The sequence below is a fragment of the Rhinolophus sinicus genome, chromosome 16, assembly GCF_057876585.1.
Source record: "Rhinolophus sinicus isolate RSI-liver-muscle chromosome 16, RSI-T2T, whole genome shotgun sequence".
NCBI classification, from domain to species: Eukaryota; Metazoa; Chordata; class Mammalia; order Chiroptera; family Rhinolophidae; genus Rhinolophus; species Rhinolophus sinicus.
Window position 1 is genome coordinate 4,029,074 of NC_142516.1, and position 20,597 is coordinate 4,049,670.

General features: G+C 49.6%; 1 protein-coding gene across 4 annotated transcripts in view; it reads left to right on the forward strand.

Moving 5' to 3' along the window:
- The window catches only part of MED27 (mediator complex subunit 27), a 188,240-nt gene that overhangs the window by 1,761 nt on the left and 165,882 nt on the right, over positions 1-20,597 (forward strand). For all 4 annotated transcript variants that reach the window (XM_088793380.1, XM_088793381.1, XM_074331236.2 and 1 more), the window contains exon 2: positions 456-600. In XM_088793380.1, coding sequence (XP_088649506.1) covers positions 456-600 — 145 coding nt within the window. The remainder of the gene's footprint in view (positions 1-455; positions 601-20,597) is intronic.

The window sequence follows — 20,597 nt, forward strand, 5'->3', positions numbered from 1 at the left end:
ATCTGTGAAGCACCATAGAGAAATCTATTCCTATGTGAATGATAACTAATCATTTATTCAGGTGCCAAATGTAGGGATCTGTACGTGGGTCTGAAAACTTGTAGTGAGAAGCAGTGTTGTACCACATTTTAAAATTCCACAAAGTCTCTGCCTCCCTCATAGAGAATAGTACGAGTTGTTACGTCCTGATTTTAGGAGTATTACTGATTCCAGTGCTTATAACTCTTCTTTTCCTCCTTTGGAATGGCATCAGATAGCTCGGTGTTAAAATAAGATGAGCACCCAGTTAGAGGTTTTCTTGATAGTGTCTGATCTTTTTCTCCTTTCAAAAAGGTATTTTTTCTTAAGGGGCTTCTGATGGACGCACTGAAGAGCAGCCTCTGACCGATGTGGTCGGCTAAACACTGGAGTGTCAGTGGACTCAGGTGTATTTGCTTTGTCTCTTTACTTTTCAGTGAGCTGGAACGTCTGAGCAATTTGGTAGGCAAGCCGTCCGAGAACCATCCCCTCCATAACAGCGGGCTGTTAAGCCTGGATCCCGTGCAGGACAAGACTCCTCTGTACAGTCAGCTCCTCCAAGCGTATAAATGGTCAAACAAGGTAAGGGCAACATGTCAGAAATGGAGCTACGTCACGTAGGAAAAGCCAGGTTTTCTTACATGTCATAGATGCAGAAGGGGAGGGTAAGTTTTTCTGTCTTTTTTTGTTCTTGATGCAGCATGGGGTTACAGAGTTGGAAGTTTTAGAATTTCTCTGTGAGCTGTCATGTAGTCCTTTGACGTTTCTGAGACCTATTCATGATGCTCAGGGTAATTAAATGAAAAATATATGAGTCAGGTGTATTTAACCTGGAATATGGCTATAGGAAGCGGCTTTTAGGAACCCTGTGAAATTATATGCCAAATGTGGTACGTGCCTTTTCTTCTGGGGAAGACGAGCTTTCATCTGATTCTCAGAGGGGTCCTGACCCCCAGAAGGTTAAGACTGGTGCCGTAAATGTTCAGCCGCTTGCATTGTTTTTGTTCCACGTACCGTCCCCTGTCGTCGAGGGAAGAACATCACCGGAGTACGGTGTGTGAGATTACTCTCTAATTACTTTAGACGCTGTGTGAGGGAGCTGGTTCTAAACATGCCCTCGGAATTTGCCCTTCGTGGTGTCCTTCAGCAGGCAGGCCCCTGGCGGAGACCCCAGGGCAGCTCTGAAAGGAAAACTAAACTGCGCTCTAAAAACATCGGGAATGATTAGGCTCAGAAGCCTGGAAACACTTTGTTTACTGACAAGTTTCTTTTGTTTGGGTGCTGTGGGTTGTTGTGTATTTTTCTTTTTTTCCTGCTGATAGAGAACTAGAATATATGTTTGCAATGATTTTGGAAGTGTTTCTCATTCGTCTGTGCTACCTCCCTGGAGACAGTTGTTCTCACAGTTGTTGGTCGCGAACTGCTCTGCCCCTTCCAGTTACCCATTATTTTTTCTCTTTTCTGTGGTCCTTTCCCCCCTCGGGTCTTGGATGACAGAAGAGCCTTGACAGTTTTTCTGGGGTGCAGGCTTTTTTTCTTAGATTTTCGCTCTGGGAGTATTTAGTATTGTTTGCTTTGAGGTGGAACCCTGGAAGCTGAGTCTGAGATTCAGGGAGAACGGGTTGGTCACGAACTAAAGAACGAACTTGATCTCAGATGAGTATGTTCAGCCTGTAAGGCTTGTCCTCCAAACTCTGCTGGTGACAGACACTAAATTCGGGCTTCAGGATCAGGGTGTACTCCTTGCCCTCTGTAGGCCTGCTCTCCTGTGTTGGCCTGATACCCTCCAGGTGGTAGAGAAGATAGCCTGGCGGCTGTCGGTTTGCGTGGTCCTTATACCAGGTGATCTTCTGGTGTCCACATCAGACCCTGGAAAAGGATTCTGGGCCTGCTTAGTAGGTGGCCCTGAGATAGTTTATTGCGTCCAGGAGGTGAGATTCTCTGATTGGCCAGCACGGGTCCCCTGAAGCACAGGAAGTGGGGATCCTTGGAGTTGGAGGTGGGCAGTTCCCAAAAGGAGGGGATGCAGGGCAGACAAAAAAATGACATATGTCTGTTACAGTTGCCAAGGCAGACGTGAGACCGAACCAGCCCTACACAGACAACACTGCCCTACCAGGCGGGCCTGTTTGTGCTTGCTTGTTTTCCCAGGGGTGCTCTTGGTCATCTGAACATGTTGGGAAGATTTTGGTTGATCTCAAAACCACGAGTGACTGGGACGTCAGTGGAAGTGACTGGTTTTAAGCTGAAGTGATGATGCTTAACTTTTGAACGAAGGTAGTTTAATTGTTTGCTGACTTTAATAGTTCGTGTATTGAAATGGAAGTTCCTGCCCCCACCCCCAGCCTTGCCCCAAGGTAGAAAAGAGGTTGTGTTAAGGGAGAGAAATACGCGCATGGAACTTCTTGTCCTGGTGAGGCTGCAGGTTGAAAATAGATGCAGAAATGGATCAGATTGTAAATCCCACGTGAGCAGAACGAGGGATGTAGGGGTTTTAGTCATGTCCTGAGAGTGACGCTCCTGTAAAGGAGCTGCTCCCCTGCCAGCTCCCTGGTGCCCCGTCAGGGGAGGGGTTTGGGGCCGCTTGTGTCAGTGGTCGGTAGAAATGAAGAGGACGAGTAAGAGCTCTTCCGTTCAACCCCTTGTTTTATGGCTGAGCCACCTGCGGCCCAGTGAGCGGACTGGCTTGAGGCTCCACAGCTAGACTAGAATTTGCGTTTCCTGATTTAGGTCAATCTTCTTTCCTCTAAAGCTTGATGGCTTAATCCAGTTTGGTTTAAGATTTTTGGCTATCGAAAATATTCTCCCCCACTTTAACTTACATCCTAGAAACCATTCCTGTGTTATATTTTATTCATGAGTATGCCTTTTACTAATTTTTAATGGTTTATTGAAGGGTGGAATGGCAAATACACGTCCATGGGGCCTCAGACTATTTATTGCTCTTGCCCAGGGCAGACATCACTAATCAACTGCTGCATTCTTTCCTGCTGAGGCTGCAGATGGGCTCACAACTCTGTCCTGGGGCTGGGCAGCCCCTGCCAATGACTCGAAGGTGGGCTGCAGGGAAGACGTGTTTTCTATTTCTGTCATGGTAGATGATGTCCTATTTGACTATGACTCATTCATATCTTACCTAACTCTAGAAAGGATTTAAGGTAGATTATAAGGATACATACAACCCTGATAGAAAAGAAAAAAACGAGGGTGAGGATAGTTTATGTATATTTCGTAACAAACTTGAGAAATAACCCCAGGGAATAAGCCAGTATTCTAATTTCCAGCTGTGGATATGGATGCTGCAAGCAATTATATGTGTTTGTCTTGCCTCTCCTGCAAATGAAAAGCACTTTTTAATTGCTAAGACTTTCATCATTCATCATTTTACCCTCAAAGAGTTTAAACCAGCGAGTGCATTAATGTGTTACGTGAAGTTTGGGGGAACTTGCCAATGGCAGCTTGAGGCAGTGTTGGTGAGAATTGACGGAAGTGTGGGAAGGGCTTTGATGCCGCCCGTTATGTGATGAACTTTCTGTTTTATGTGCTATTGGCCATAGGAAAGTCTCGTTTATGCCTCATGACTAATTATTTTCTTTAGGGGATTTGGTAATTTTTGTAAAGTCAGTTGGAATATTAATTACATGGCAGTTGGCATAATTGTTAGGATAACACATTTAAAAATTAATCTTCTCTAATGAAATGATGTTAAATTGCTGTGAGCAGCACTTTTTTCATGCTGAATTGGGGAAAGAATCGAGCTGTTAATGCTTATGCACCTATAGGTAACGGTTCTGTAGAGGGATGCCAGGGTCTCTTGATGAGGGCAGAAAATAATTGGCATTACCAGTTCCTGCTGGAAAATAGCGTCACTTTATACCGCTTGTGATGTTCAGATGTGCTGAAAGTTCCTCTGACTTGCTCAGAAGTTCCCTTTTGCAGCATCCTGTACCCAGGCTTTTATCTGTGGCTTTGACTTTTTTCGTGTGTTTGTGCACAAGGCTCCTTGTTTATTTGCCTGGAAAGCAAACTAAGACTTTAGCCTTTCTTGGGTGGTTTCTGAAGCAGCAGAGTGCCCAGCAGTCATTTTCTCCTGGGAGTGGGGAGCGGGTCCAGAGAAAGCTGCTGCTGCCCCCCCCCCCCTTTTTTTTGCATGCTTAATTTTACATTTTTATTAGAGGAAGAGCACCTTTCTGTTCTAAGGAAAGTCCTTTTTATTTCCAGTTTATTCAGTTGGAAAGTCTGAAGACATTTCCTCCATTCTTCCCTCCTGAACCCTTCTTATCAGAATCCAGTTCCTCATTGGCTTCCTGTGACTCTCAGCTCGCAAATGGGTCCTGGAAGCTGCCCTTTGTTTTGGCACCACCAGTAGCAGGGTGGGGTTGTTTCCGATTGTGACGGTGAGCCTTTTTCTTTAAGGACCCTGTCCCCTTTTCAGTTCCCGAGGAGAGCTACTCTGTCCTGTTCCTGCTGGGAGTTCCCAGGACCTAGCAGGGCGCCTGGTGTACAGTAAGCATTCAGTTAAAATGCCTTGAATGAACAAAAGCATAAATAAGAGCTTTTACTGTTGAATTTTTAATTTACAACCCCTTTTGTGGTTTGCTTGCTTGTATTTTTGATGAAGTGCGATAAGGGCATTTCCATTTTCAGCCATTACTGAGAAATCTAGTTGTGCCACTTGTAGAGAAAATTCTGAGATCCTGCGATGGAGGCCAGGGCTGGGTTCCAGAAGGGTAATTTGGAAGGACAGGGTGAAGTCAGTTGGTGAACTGATGATAAGCTCTTTGAGGGCTGAGGTTAGCAGTTTTGTCTAAGTTGTTGGTCACCTGCTGTGCCCTTTCTCAGCCGGTTGGCAACCAGTGCTGAGGAGGGCCTGGGCGTTGGTAGAGGTCTTCCGGAGTTGACTGAATCAGGATAATTTGAGCTACTGCACCTGATGTCAGGTGTTCTGTGGCAGCTGTCGTTTTGGCAGTCATGTGAAAACTGGGAAAAGGGGAGTCAACTCCATCGGCCTTTTAGCCAGGCCCAGCCCTGGCTCGTTCTGCTTGCTGATGTGTGCAGGGAATACAGATCCATTCAGAACATCATGAGGAAAGAGAACTCACTTCAGTGGCCCTCAAAGCTCAGTCGTCATGACTTAGGGTGGGCACCTTCCTGGATTGTCCTTATCGTTAGCAAAGGTACCAGGTACCATTCTTAGAGGTGTTCTTGCACCTAAATCTAACCTGGAGAGCACCCGGTCCCGTGAGCTTGCTAGAGATAGTGGGCTTGACTCTAGTAGAGAGTGCCCTGGTTTGCCTGGATCCGTACACCCTTCTCCTCCCTCACACCTCAAACCCTGGTACCATAGGAGCCATTATAAGAAGGACAAAGAGTAACATAACCAAACAGAAAAAAACAATAGAACAAAACCAGTCTCCTGGATTTCTAGATACTGTTGGATTCAGAAGCAAAGGGAGGTATAGCCAGAAATGTCAAGACTTAAATGTGAATTACCGGGTTAGGCTCCCTGAGTTCTGATCCAGCTCTGCACTTACTCTGTGCCTTGAACAAGTGAAAAACTCTTTTAAAGCATCAGTTTACTCATCTGTAAAATGGGGATAATAGAAGTATTGACAGTGTTGTAGTGAAGATTAAGTGAAATAATGCATGTGAAATGCCTCGGGATAGCTCACGTGTATTAAGTGTTATATCAATAGTAGTTATAATTACCAGGCATAGTGTTTATGGAGTGGCCCAGTGGTTAAGACTGGGCTCCAGAGCTACGTTCACATCTCAGCCCTGCTACCTAACAGCCATGAGGCTAACCTTTCTGCCTCAATCTTCTGTTCTCTAAAATAGGGATGACAATTGTACCCACTTCAGAAAGATATGAAATATTGTCAGTAAAACACTTCTCTGGCACAGAATAAACACTCCAGGGGCTGGTGTTACCTTAGTGGACAGTGAGCACAGACCCTCAGGCAGTGGCTTCCGCTCCGTCACACGGCCTCCCACACTTGACTTCAACGTGTTAGTGTTCTCCTGAAATTCTACCTTTAGGTAATCAGCCCCTTCTCGCCTTGAGGAAGTCTGAGCACACACATCCGCAGTTCACACCTTAGTGGGGGGTGAGGATGAGGGCTTCGTAATTTGGTCTGCAGCCCTGGGGTTTGGCCAGGCTTGGAGGGAATGTGGGAATTGAGGGGACGGTAAAGGCAGGGTGAGGGTCCTGGGAGGAAACCACCACAGGAGGAATGAGGGGACTGCAGAGCAGGACGTTTGCGGAGGGCAGACCATTTGTCCAGACCGAGGAGGGCTCTTCCCACTTCTACCCGCAAGGCCTTCCTCCTGGAGCCCGGAAGTCAGAGCTCTGAGTGAGTCCTCTTACCTGGTGGGTAAATGCTGCAGGTGAGTCTGGGAGGCCCAGTGTTTCTGTAGGAAAACGGCCCACAAAGGCCCGTGTGAAAATGAACATGTGGATTATAGCCACGCTGTAAATTGGGTGCTTATTCCCAGCTGGGCTCTGGAGTCGATAGCTGGGTTCGAGTCCCCGGGCCCTCGATCAGCTCTGTGATGTGGAGCAGGTTATGTCAGCGGTCTCAGCCTCCTTGTCAGTCAACAGGGTAATGACACCTTGCGCCTGCCGGCCGCTGTGGGGATGAGTGAGTGTAACATGCCCGAGTGCCTAGAACGGGGCCCCGTGTGACGGCCGCGTGCATGTCTGATTTCTGTAGAGAAATACTCTGCTGGTGCCCTTGACTTTTACTGGTAAAGCTGTTAGAAGGCAGCGTGCAGTCGGGTTTCGAGAGACCCGTGTTGAGCCTCGCTGCCCACTGTCCCCGTGTGACCAGCTTGGGGACCTCGGGCCCGTGACTTTATGCCTGCGGGTTCTAGCTTCCTCGCTGCTGGGAGGAGGATTCGGACTGGGCGATCTCCAGGCCCCTTTCCTCTCACTCGGGCGGGTTCAGTGGCGTTCCTGACACGCTTCTGTGGCTGTGGAGGTGAACGCGCGACCTAGGAATGGAGAGGCAGGTCCTGCCCGGCAGCGTTCCTCAGGCCCAGCTGTGTGTGCCCCCGAGCGCGTCACAAGGCCCCAGAAAGCGGCAGCAGCAGCAGCAGCAGCCCTGAGGCCTTGGTGGGAACGCACCTCGCAGACGTGCTCCAGGCAGAGGCCTCTGGAACCCCGGTGTCAGTGTTAGTGGGGGCTGCCCCGGCACCGGGATGCTGTCGGCACCAAGGCTTCGGCCTGACTCCACGGCTTTGTGCTCTCCCTCCCAGTTGCAGTTTCTGAAAACTGTCCCTTAAGTATTGCCTGGCACCAGGTTTGTGACTCCCGCATTCTTTTTCTCTAAGGAGCAGGAACTCTCTTTAAAGCTGCCCTGGGCAGCCTGGGGAGGCTGCTAGACGGGGCTCATGCCTGCCTGCCTCCAGGGCTCACTGTCTGGGGGGGGACTTGTCCCCATCCTCTCGGCTGTCTTACGTTGGCCTTTCCTGGGCTGACTGGGGAGCCAGCTTTTCTCCTCAGGACTGTTGAGTAGAAAGGAAACTGGCGTGTGTCCTTTTTCCTGGTGGTACGCTGCACAGCATGGTGGGAAGGAGGCGTATCGTGACCGGTCCAGGAGCACCTGTGGTTAGGGAGGCCTCCCGTTTTCTTGTCTCCCCTTTTCTGTGGCGGGTGTGCGGGGGACGGGCGCTGGATTCTTGAGGCTTCTCTCCTGCTGTGCGATCCTTCTCTGGGCCATCTCGTCTTCTACAGCTTCACTTACCAGCCATACACTAATGGCACCTAACTCTGTCTCCAGCCGGGATCTCGCCCCTGAGATGCAGACCCGTGTCAGAGTGGCTGCAGGGCGTCTGCGCTTGGAGACTCACAGGCCTCTCGGAACAGTCCAGAACTAAAATCCCACCCCTGTGGGTTCCACCTCTTCCAAACCTCCTACTCTTTCCTTTTCCTCTCGAAGGCTCCTGCCTGAGCCCAGGCCCCCACTGTTGCTCGGGCCGATGCTGCGGCCTCCCCACTGGTTTCCTGCCAGTCCTGCCCCTTCAGTCCGTTTTCTGCTCTGCAGCTCTCCAGGGGTCTTTATAAAGTAGACCCCTGATGGTTACTCCTCAGTGGTTTCCTCCATCTTCCTTAGCTTCCTTCCAGCTCCCCAGCTGGCATTTGGAGGCGTTCTAGAGTCCAGAAGCAGACAGACAATGGCCGGATTCCCTGGCCTCGGTTTTCTCATCTCTAAAATGGCATGAACAGTCCTGCCTCTTAGGATAGTTGTGAGAATTGCGGGACTGCTGCACTGAAGTGTTCAGCACAGAGCCTGGCAGCCTACCTGTTACTCTTCTTAGTCGTTTAGGTCTCAGCTTCGTTGGTGCCTCCCCTGGGTGTCTTCTGAGACGTCCCTAATCAGGTGCCCCTGTGTTCACACACCTGGGACTGCTCTTATGCCACTCGGCCTGTTTGTCACCCTCACAAGAGGAAACCTTGTCCTGTGTTAGCACTTAGACTTTGGGCAAGTTCTCTAACACCATTGAGCCTCAGTCTGCTGGACTGTAAAACGGGCATAATACTGATCTCCTAGGGTTGGTCTGAGAGTCTAATTAGAAAATGTGTATCACATTTCTAGTTTGGGCTAAGACACACAGTGGCATTTTACAAATAGTAGTTATTGCTGGTAGTTATTTTTAAGTGTCTCAGAAAACAGTATTTGATTGGGGTTAAATTGAAGCCTATAAATCTCTTCCCCTTTCTTATTTGGATTGTTTATGTTTTTTCCCTTTAGAATCTGCTTCTGTTGATTGCACCTTGCCTTTTTCCAGATTGTTGTTGTTGGTGTAGGAGAACAAAGGGAGGAGGGACGGAAGTGAATGCCCAGAGGCGCCATCCTGAGCTCTCTGGCTGCTGTCCCCTAATCTCAGGGGTCCTCTGGGCTACATCAGGAGTTCTGCCCTGTGTGGGGGGCGGGGCAGCTGCGTCTGACTGGCCCAGCTCGCCACGCTGTCCTTTGGCTTCTGGAGTTTGCCGTCTGCATGACCCCTCGTTCAGGTGTTCTTTTGCTGCAGTCACTGGTTTTTGGGAGGCTCCAGCTCACTGCAGCCCCTTGGGCTGGGCTTGGTGGAGCTGGTTGTGGGGGCTGGTCCCTGGGCTGGGGCCTGGGCTTGGCCTTGCTGTTTCCTGCTTACTTGACAAGGTGAATGGACCGCCCTAAGACCCTCACTTCCCCCTGGGGACAGCTTACTCCTCTAGCGGGTTCTGGCAAGTCAGTAACTTTCGTCTTCCTCCCTTTGGTGCACTGTCAGGCTTCCCTCACATCAACCCTGTGAATTGGAGGCTCTTTCTGAAATCTCCAGCTTCGTGTGTGGCTGCTCTGCTAGACGCACCGGTTCTGCCCTGAGGCGGCCAGAGCAGTTGCTGGTGCAAGCTGCGGGCTGTGCCTCTGCCTGAAGCGCCTTGTACCTTCCTGGGTGGTTCTCTCTCCGCTAACCCCCTGCCCCAGGAAATGCTGCTGTAGAGAAGGCTCCAGAATGACCAGGCAGCCTCCTGGCAGCAGCACTGATCACACTGGCTGCTTGCTCTCCAGGTCTGTCCTGTTTTCTCATGGGTTGGGACACTGGCGTCATCTTCAGACACCTTGAATCTAGTACATAGTGGGCACTTGGTAATTGAGTTTCCACCCCCTGCCCCTGCCACATTTCCCAACAAGCTCTAGGAACTGGACCTACTTTGACTACGTGTTAGTTCTCAAAGGGACCTCGGTGATCAGTTAGGGCATTGCCCCTTGTTTTGCAGGAAGGTGCTTTGGCCAAGGCCACACTGCTGCCTCTCCAGCCGAGATCTGCAGTATTTGGCGGCTTAGAAACGGAATGCCACCTGGAGGTGCAGGAACGCAGAGACACTTCTGCTACTGGGGCCCGTTAAAATTCTGTCTTTTGCCTGTGGTTTGATGGCTGCTGATCCTGTCGTTGAAGCAGGAGCAGTGGGCAGTCGGGTGCCGCCTCGGAGGGGACCATCGGGACAGGTGTGATACTGACGGGGGCAGTCTGTGCAGAGTGGGGCTGCGTGGGCTCCGCCCAGGCGAGGACGCTGCTCAGGACATTAACCTTGACCTCTGCGAGCAAAGCAGCCCCAGGCCCCTCAGTTCCAAGAGGCAGGCACCCTCACCTGCTTTAAGCTCTGGGTACGATAAAGTAGGATCACAGTGACGAACTGGCATCTTTGTTGGGCATGTCATGAAAAGAAAGGGACTGCCTAGTTGGAGCCCCTTAGACATGGGTGGGGACACATCAGGGTGGCTGTGTAAAGGTAGGACCACTCCCCACTTTTCCCCTTTTTAACAGGAGTTGTTCTGAGTCCCACTGGGCTCACGACGTGCCGGTTCCTCCTACCTTTCCCCGTTTGTGTGTGTCTGTGTGTTTCAGGGTTGGCAAGTTACCTGGTACCGTGTTTTCGGTCAATAAGGCTTGTCTGATTATTGATCACTCGTCAGTAGTTGCCACCACTAAGCATTCTGGACCCAGCTCTCTCCTCGTAACTCTGTACGTGGTGGATTTTGCAGGGAGAGTCTGCAGAGTTTGAGTGTGCAGACAGTCACGTGTGAGAAAACGGTTGCACTTGTTATAAAATACTCGATCTTGTTCATTTCCAAACTGTGCTTTTGAGTCGTGTGCTTTTTGCTAGGAAATAGCTAATCCCCCCATTCAGTACGTATTTATTGAGCACGTGTTATGTGCCAGGCACTGTTCCAGACACAGTGAGTGAAACTGATAAATTCCCATCTTCTTGGAACTTAAACTATATTCAGTTTTCTAACTTGATTAGAGGAGTTAAGTGCCAGAGCACCTGGTTTTAATAATAATTCCTGGCTCTCCTGCTGGTCTTTTCCCCGCCTTATATGCCTCAGTTTGCCAGTCTGTACTGTTAGTCAGGAGTGAAACGCACAGAGTGCTGGGGGACTTACTTGGCATGTGTAACGTACCTAGAACAGTGTCTGAACATAAAGGAAATTTGGTCTTGTAGTCCTGATATCTTAAGTATGATCCATTTTTTATAGCTGGGTGCGTTTTAACTCTGTCACGTGCTTAATGCAAATGCAGATTTATTGCTAATAATGTCACTTTTCTAGTTTGCTCGTCCTTGCTGTGTCACCAGTTTGCCCTTATCCTGCTCACCCTAAGGCTGTGCCTGTTTTCAGGGGCTCTCACTGGTTTTAAGGGAATAGTACATACATCGCTTACATTTGTGACCCGAGGGAAAACGCAGTCGTTCAGTCAGCTGCAGGAACTGACCTCCCTGCCGGCTTTGACCTCAGACCCGGCTGCTTAGTCACTTTCTGTCAAAAGAGAGCTCTGCGTGTCGTGTGTTCTTTGTGGTCTGGATTAGTGATTCTGTGGCGAAAGGTGCCACGCATTTGTTCCTCCCTGTACTCAAGATGGGGCCTGTTGAGATTTCACTTAGCTACCTGGAGGCCTGAAGGATGCTTTTGCCCCCAGGTGAGACGGGGCTTGGGCACTGACCTCAGTACCTCACGCGGGGGGGGCAGTACCGCTCGTGGGGGGCAGGCAGGACCCTGGGTGCACTGAGCCCTCCGATTGCCTGACCTTCCGCCCCCCTGCCCGTCCTATCATGTGTCCAGCTCACCATTTAAAACTGCGCTTTATAATTCTGTATGTTTCCCACAGGCTAATGTATTGATTCGAAATTGTACACCATCCACAGGGTTTGTGATGCGAATTGGAATCACCCGAGTTTGAAGATAGAATGAATCCTCGACCTGTGCTTCTTAGTGAGCAGGATGTGGCTGAGTGATTGTTGAGGAGGTTTGTGTAGTGACGAGGAAGTGTGTTTTCCTTTTAAAGTGCCTGCGGGGGTTTCTGGATGCTGTAGTTCCTCTCCAGGTTTCACCCTCTTCACCTGCGACTGCCTTGAAGACTCGTTTATCCAGGTGGTGAGTGCACCGAGCACAGGGCCTGCGCGGAGGAGGCCTCACTGGGTGTTAGTTTTTCTTTCATCTCTGCCAGTTCCCATCCATTCCTGGTTGGTTTGGAAAACAAAAATGCCAGCTCTAAATGCCTTTAAAACGTTAAAAGAAGCAACAGAGGATTATGGAGGCCAACCCCGCCTGTCCCGTGTTGTCCCGTCTAAACAGAGCAGTCCGTGTTCATTTAATTGCTTGGATGAGCTCGAACATTGAGATTTTAATGCATCTTCACAGCGGCTCAGGCCGCGTAACCACATTATCCTGCTGGCAGTTCATTGTCATCCTCTGCCAAAGTGCTGTGCTGGGACCTTGGCTTAAAGAGCCGGGATGTGGTGATTTCCTAGCAAGATGTCTTGTGGGGAATGTTGCTTTTCCTGTGGAGACTTCCTCTGCGTAGTGAAGCGTTGGCCTTCTAAGTGGCGTAGTGATGGCATGCAGTGCTTTCGAGGAAGGTTTTCGAAGCTGTTGGTTAGCAGAGGCTGCCTCCGGGGGAGTGCTTAGTTCCGATGAGTCACAAAATGGGAAAGGCCTCTCGTCAGCCTCGAGTTTGCTTTTGGTTCTGAAGGAACCTTGACGAGATCGGCACCCTGGTGTGGCCTGGCGGGCGGTGCCCGGTGACTTGCCGCCCGTCTTCTGCTCCCGCTTCTCAGATGCCAGGCCAGCCTGCTGAGGCCGGTGACAGTTGGGAACGGATGTCCGGTGGCGAGCTGGACATAATCCGGGCTGGAGGAATCAAAGCAGGCCGACCCCTGCCTTCTGGATTTCACTCACTGAGCCCTCACATGCCAGCCCTGTGGTTACAGGCGTGGTTCCTCGTGCTTAGCACGGAGCCTGGCACTCTGTGCTTCTCAGTGGCAGCTGCTCACGGGGTGGGCACGGTCTCCCACCCTTCTTCAGGCCATATTCTGTCACCTCCGGGACACTTGCAAGTAAGTTTCCTAATTGGCCTCCCGGCCTTTCTCTACACAGCTTCTGAGCACCCTTTGAAAACGCAAGTTTGATCATGTAAGTCTCCTGCTTGAAACATGCAGATGGTCCCTTCTCGTGCTCAGGATTCAATCAAACTCCATAATGTACCTTGTAGTGGTCTGGGGCCGACTCCTATAGTGCCCGGGCACCTGGGCACCTCGTGAAGCGCCAGGCCGCCCAACCCGCCTGCCCTCCAGGCCTCACGCTGCTGCAGCGGGGTCCCACCCCTCTTTGTGTTCGGCTAATACTTGCTCGTTTCATTTCTCCGTTTTTGTTTGTAGTCAATGCTTGGGAGAGTCTTTCTAACTCCCTGAGTTGGCGTGAGATGCCCCTTCTGTGTGCTTGTGCAGCCCCCCGTTGCCCACATGGCACGCCTCACGTTGGACTGTGGGTTCTGATTCCTGGACGGCACGGGCCAGTCTGCCTCGTCAGCGCTGTGTGTCCAGTGTCGCGAGGCCTGCCAGACCAGCAGGACACTTTGGGTTACATAGGGCGCTGCACTATTTCTGAAGTCAGTACGGTAACGCCAGTTCACCTGTGTTTGAGGGGAGGCGGGATGGCATAGGTGGGATTCCAGGTCCCACTTTTCTTCAGCTTTGGGTGGAGATGACACCCACTGTATTTCCTGAGCACACAGCTGCTGAGATGTCTTTACTTGGTTTGTGTGTTCCACTCACGGCTTGACTTGCTGAAGGATAATGCATATTAAGTTGTTTTTTTTTTTTTTTTTAAACTAGTTTAGGAAGACAAACAGAAGGCAAATTATCTTGATTATTTTGAGGCAGATATGAAAAGGGCAAAGAAAGGATACAGTGACAGTTAGAGAAGTACCTTATCCTTACTTGAGTGCGTTACAGTTTCTAAAGTATCCAAGTGCCCACCATCTCATCCAACCGATGAAGCCAAGTGTGTGGTGCCAGCGCGTGAGCTCGGCGCCCGGGCTTGAGGCCTGCTGCTACTTGTGACCGTGGGCTGCGTGTCCCCGTTTCCTCACCTATAAAATCAGGTTGATAATTGATCTCCCTCAGGGTTGTTGTGAAGATCAAAAGTTTAGTGTATGTGAGGGTCTCAGAAGAGTGGCTGCCACGCAGTAGCTGTCACCGTGGTCAGTTCTCTGATTACTCTGAGTCTCCGCCTTGTTTCGCTGAAGAGGGAACTGGATTCCTAAAAGTTCAGGGACCTGCCTCAAGCCACCAGGTTGTAAGTGGCTGAGAAGATTGACAGATCCTCTGACTCGGGGTCCTTTTCCTGTCTGGTCTGCGGGAGCTGTCTCAGAGCAGCGCAGGCCGGGCCCCTGCTAACGGGGGCTCTTCTCTTAGGTAAAATCTTCAGGTAAAAACTTGCGGAGGTTTACTGCCTTTATTATGAGACACGTGTTCCTGAGCATTTATATAAATCACAAAGGAGACTCTCTCACGTGAACTCAAATTCTCTGATTTACTTGTATGCTGCTGTATGTTCAGGTTTTCGTTTCTTTTTTGGTGGTGGTGCCTTTTAAATTTGAGTTGCTAAAGCAGAACTTCACTCCACAACTTTCAGGGTCAGAAACGCCCTCAGATCTTGGTTATCACCGCCCTGTATCTCCTGCCAGCACTTGGCCCAGGCGTCGCAGGTGTAATTTAAGCATTTGATTGGGGGGAGGGATTGACCTACATGCAGAGGGTGCCAAAAAAGTATGCACATTTTCAGAAAGGAAAAAACTGTATTAAAATTGTAATAATCTATACCGATAACAAAAGATGAATACGAGTCCTGTGTATCCATTTGTTTTGGCGCCCCCAGTATTACATTCTGTGCTTATCAGTCTTCTGTTCCCTCCCACGCTGACTGTTACATATTTTATGATAAAATATGTATCATAAAAAGGACCTTCACAGTGTGCAGGGGTTCTTACTTTGGGCTCTGTGATCAGGTTTGTGTTGGGTCCCTGAATGTATATGGTATTCTTGCTCGAGTAATCTTTCGCTTTCATCAGTATTCTTTAAGGGGTCAGTGGCCCCAACGTGTTTTTAAGATTCCTTGCTATGGAGGAAGAAGTGTTCTTTTTTTCTGTTTAAAAAATTGTAAACAAAGTATTTTGTTAATAATGTTTACACTCTTACATCACAACAACTTTTGTAGTGATTGAGCATGTTATAGTCTATATAAGTTTACAATAGAATATTGAAGCTAGAACAACAGAGTTGAAAAGTATGCCAAATCAACCTTCATTTGCAAACGACCTGCTACCAGCATAAGTGTAAAAAGCAAAATCTTCCAACAAAAGTCAAAAGGTCTAGGAGTGTTGTTATTTTTATAGCACAGCACCACCTCCAGTGCTAACTGACCTGGCTGGACAGGCCCCGGGGCCTCGGGGACAGGGTCAGGGGGGCACTTCAGCCGTTTTACAGCGGGCTTAACTTTTAAAAAAAATTTTATTGGGGAATGTTGGGGGACAGTGTGTTTCTCCAGGGCCCACCAGCTCCAAGTCGTTGTCCTTCAATCTAGTGGAGGGCGCAGCTCAGCTCCAAGTCCAGTTGCCATTTTCAGTCTTTAGTTGCAGGAAGCACAGCCCACATCCCATGCGGGAACTGAACCAGCAACCTGGTTGTTGCGAGCTCGCGCTCTAACCAACTGAGCCATCTGGCTGTCCCTGGCTTAACTTTAAAACAAATTTTAAATTAGTTTCAGGTGTACAAAACAACATAATGATTAGACATGTACACCCCTCACGAAGTGATCACCCCAACAAGTCTACTACCCACCTGACATCGTGCAGAACTGTTACAATACCACTGACTGTACTCCGTGTGCTGTACTTGCCTATGTATATATATGTGTCTGTGTGTATATATATGTGTCTGTGTGTATAATTACAGTTGACGGTCAATAATTTGTTATATCAGTGTCAGGTGTACAGAGTGGTGGTTGGGCCTTTATATCATCCATGATATGATCCCCCCGCTAAGTCCAGTACCCATCTGGCACCCTACATAGTCTTTACAACAGTATGGATTATATTCCCCCTTCTGTATTTCATACCCCGGGACTGTTTTGTGACTGCCAACTTGTACTTCCCAATCCCTTCACCTTTTCCCCGTCCCCCAATGCCCCTCTCATCTGGCAACCTTCAGTTTGTCGTTAACTTTCTGATTTTAGAACTTACTGCCAAAGTTGAGGTTCAGCCTCCGTCCCTCATGACCCCACGCATTCCCTGTTGTCTCTCCTTCCCGCTGTCCCTCTCTTCCTGCTTTTTATTTTCTGTCCTAAATTATCCTTTCGTGTTGCAGAAATGCTTGTTGGTGCAGCAGGAGTTTGTATCAGCCCTGTAGTTGTTGAAAGGTGACTGTGTATCTGGAGCTACTTTGGGGTGCTGGGGGGCTCCGGTGAGACTTGTGGACACCTTCCTCTGAGAGAGAAAAGGAAAATGTTTTGAAAATTGAGTTTGGAAGCTGAGCGATTGTACTGATTGGGGCGAGTAGAAAGGGCTTCCCGCAGAAGCTCAGAAAGGGTGATGCTAAGGAAACTTCCAGAGAGGTTATTGCACGGGAGTGTGCGTGGTCCTAGTCCGAGGTCAGTTACACGCCCTGGCCCGTGTGGTCATCCTACTGACTGACGGGAAAGACTCACGGCTGTGAGCTGCGTGCTTAGGATTTGCTTTATGATGCATCGATATGTTACAGGTGTAGGTGGAACAACTTCCTCGTCACCTCTGACCACTTGTTCCTTTGACCGGCTTCTTCTGGATGTGGCTGTCCGCCAGTGGCGATGTGTGCATTTCTCCAAGAATGTGTCACTGCTACTTCACCTCATAGCCGGATCACTAATTCTTCCTCTCAGGTGTCTGCACAGGGGACCAGTGATGCTCATCAGTTATTTTTGACAAAGGAAATGGAAACTGCATTTTCGTTAATTTGTTAATATTTTTCTACCTTAAACCTCCCCTCCCTCCCTGGCAGGTTAGGTATCTAGATTGAACCCAGGCTCTGTGGTTTATTTACTGTGTGACCTTGGACTCTCTTGAGTCTCAGTTTCCACGTCTTTCAATAGGGATCGTAAGAGTTCTTACCTTCTTGGGCTTCTGTGAAGACTCACTGAGCTGGTGCCGACACAGAACTTAGCCTGGGGCTCAGTAAGCGTTAGGAGCGTGCTACTGAAGTAGCTAGTGAGGACCGATACCACTGTGCTGATAGTACCCTGACTTTCTCATAGCAACCCCAGTGGGGAGGCTGGGTGAGAGAAGACGGCGTCCCAGTCACGCGTGTCTCAGACGGCTGTCTGGAGCCGTGAACATTTGCTTCCCCTCCGTCTGTGCTTTCCCGAGGATTTGTTTCCAGCGGTGATGTGTAAATGGCCCTGGGTGTCCAGGCTGCGACGGAGCTCGTGCTTAAGATGTGCGTGTCCATCATCACGGTGGCACCGAGCCCTCCCTCCCTGCCCCCCAGGCCGCTGCCCCTGGCTCCACGCGTGACTGCGGCTCCTGCCCCCCATCACCTGCCAGCTCCGATTTGGGAGCTGGGAAAGGCAGCCTGGGAGCGGTTGGCACGTTGGTGTTGGGAGCTAGGCACTGGAGCTCGCCAGCACAGTTTGTACTTTGATTCATTTATTTAATCTCACTATCCTGTATCAACCTGAGGGAGAATGTTGCCCAAGTTACTGTTTCAACTTGCAGCTTGTCTCGCTCCTCACTGGAGTCGTCCTGACGTCCTGACTCCTGACGGGGCTCTGTCCCCTCGCCCTCCCTGGGCCCCCAGCCTCTGTCCCCGGTGAATGCGCTCGTTCCAGTTAGAAGCTTTTAAGAGAGGAAAAGCCCTGTTTGGATTCCGATCCCACAGGCCACATCTCACTTGTGGAGAACCGTTCTCTTTTATCTTTTCTTGTGAGTTAAATTTACTTTTCTGTAACGCAGTGGAGATACCTAGCCCGCTGCTGCTGCTTAGTTCTTTCAGGGAAAGTGGGATTTTCAGAATGGGGCTAAAGTGGGTTCTTGGCTCTTTTCAGGGTGGGAAGGGGGTGTGGGTAGTGAGGGTGGCACATTCACCAAATCCTTTCTGTTGTATTGACTGTCACATGCCATTGATTGTAAAATGCACCATTATTGTACAGACCATTGAGAAAGACAAAGCGCTGCTAAAGGTAATTTTCAGACACGATAGTCATAAGGTGCCTTGTGATTTCAGAAGGTTGTGGAGTAAGTGAAATATGATATATTGATGGTGGGGCGAGTTATGAAATCCTTAGTTTTCCATACCTTTCCACCGAAGTTGTAGAGATGTAGATTTGGAGGGCCCAGACATTTTTGTCCTTCACATGACCTTCCCAGTGCTGAAAAACGTAATGCACCTTGCCTGCCTGTGGTCGGGAGAGGGGACCCGAACCCTGGTATTGTACATGTCATGTCACGCTTTCTACGTATGACTTTCAAGTGGTCACAATCAACGTGTTTTCACTCATCCTACCATAAAGATTTTACTTTTAAAATCAATGGCGAAGTCTCCTATAATTCTTCATGTTAAAAAAATAGCATTGTTACTTTTGATATTTCCCCCCCTTGAACACAGAACGTTCCATTGTATTTGTCACACTGTCTGGGAGTCACAGGTGTGACATCTCCATCATTGCACCAAGGAAGGGCTGAGAAAGTGGAGTGGGAGGACATTGATAATTTGGGTTTCTGGAAAAAAGATAACCTCGTTTTACTGTCTTCCAGGGCCTTCATTGTACTAAACTCAGGGAGTCTTTTCACTTTGATGAGTAATGCTTGGGACCACCTACTAGAAAGTCCTATGTATAGTCAGAATTTTCTAGTCACCAGCTAGTTTAGTGTCTGGGGAATTGGAATTCTGGTCTTTCATTGACATCGATATGTCTTTCTGTTTATCCTAGTGTAAATGAACTTTGCTGAGGTCCCACCTAAGTCATTCCTGATTATTTCAGGCAGAAGGAAACGGGCTGTAGATGCAAGAGAATATTCAAATGCCATGTGGAGTGTAACCGAGTCCTGGGCTCTCCCCACGCTCCCCGCCCCCACTCCCTTACAAGTTGAGACTCAAACAGGCCACCACACTAAACACTCCTGCTTAGTGGGGCTGGCTGAGGAAAACCTCAGGTGACACGGCTGTGTACTTTTCCCTTAGTCTGGGCTCTTTGGTTGCCAGGAAAAGATTCACTTGAGTTCATGTGAGGAAAAAGCGGCATTAATTGGGTGTTTCGTGGGGCCAGTGGGCAGGAAATAGAGCCCGACCTTCCAAGGGGTGAGCTCGCGTCAAGAACCAGAAAGATGTCAGGAATGGAGCGACTCCTCTGCCAGGCTCGGCGCTCTGGGACCCGGGCCCTCGTCCCCGCGTCTCCCCGAGTCTCCATCAGGCTTTCCTAGCTGTCGACAGCTGCACTTGGTGGGCGGGCCGGCCTCCCTGGCCTGGGGTTGCCGTCACCGCCGCTGAGTGAGCAGGACGGGCGGCCAGGGCCTTTCGGGTCTCCTGTCCCCCCTGGAACCCCCCGTGACTCCGGAGCCGCCGTCTGCTCTGCTTCAGTGAGCGTGTCCATGGAGTTGGGGTGGGTGGCACTTAGAGGGGTCACGCTGAGCTGCCCCAGAGGCTTCCTCTGTGTGCTCGTGAGTCCGCAGGTCCCTTCTGTACCTTCCTCTTTTTACTCGCAAAGTTGCTTTTCTGAAATGACTCACACCTGCTCGGGAGTTGGGGCTGTTTTCACCTGTTCTCCTGTCATCGTTGGGTGGGAGGCTGGTCACTGCCCAATCGTTTGCTGGACGTTTGCTCTCCCTCTTCCCTGTCGTGATGGCACCAACTAGGGGTCCGCTCAGATGGAGAACGAAAATGACCTCGTGCTCCTCACAGGAGCGGTGTCTGCTGTATAAACTGCCAGTATTTGTCCTACTTAGTGAAGTTACCGTAATGAAGGCATAGAATAAACAATATGCCAGTCACTCTGGTGCAAATGGGAGCAAGTGTTATGTCAGTTCTATTTGAGAGTAAAATTGCAAAGTGAGGTACACAGTGTGACAAGATGATTCAGCACTCGGGCTCCGTCTGATGCCAGGTTCAAGCCCTGCCTCTGCCACTTCCTTCCCAGGTGTCCTGGGGCAAATGGCCCAGCCCCTTTGCGCGTCCTCCTCTGCACACTGGGCCTACCCTGAGCAGCTGCCTCATTGGGCCTCCGTGAATTAATACAACCAGAGCGTTCAGAATGAGGTCTGGCGTGCAGTCAGGGCTCAATAAGGAGCTACTTTTCTTAGCATTATTAATTGTTACAATTGCACTGTGGTGGGTGGAGATTTGACTAAAAGGAGATTTTTGCATTCTCTGAGGAGTTGATGGTCTTCCCTGCTCTGTTGACTCCAGTGAATGGATGGGTGATGGGGCGTCCTCTCTAAGTTGATCATGTTGATATTAGTCCAAATGCTTTCCCCTTCCTAATGTGCTGTCTTGGAAGCAGCTTATCAGTGCTGAGAGTATAAGGCATCACAATCGCAGATTTCATTTGCGGTTTGGAGTACGAGTTGACCCACATCTAAATCCTTCTTGATTTAATCGTCTTTGCTACCCTGTTTGATCTTGTAAATATTAATTTCATCTGGTTGCACATGTGGTTTTCAATGGTCCCAAGGTTAATTACTGTATTTTGTTTATAAAGTGCTCATGGAAGGCTGGGCACGTGACCGGAGGT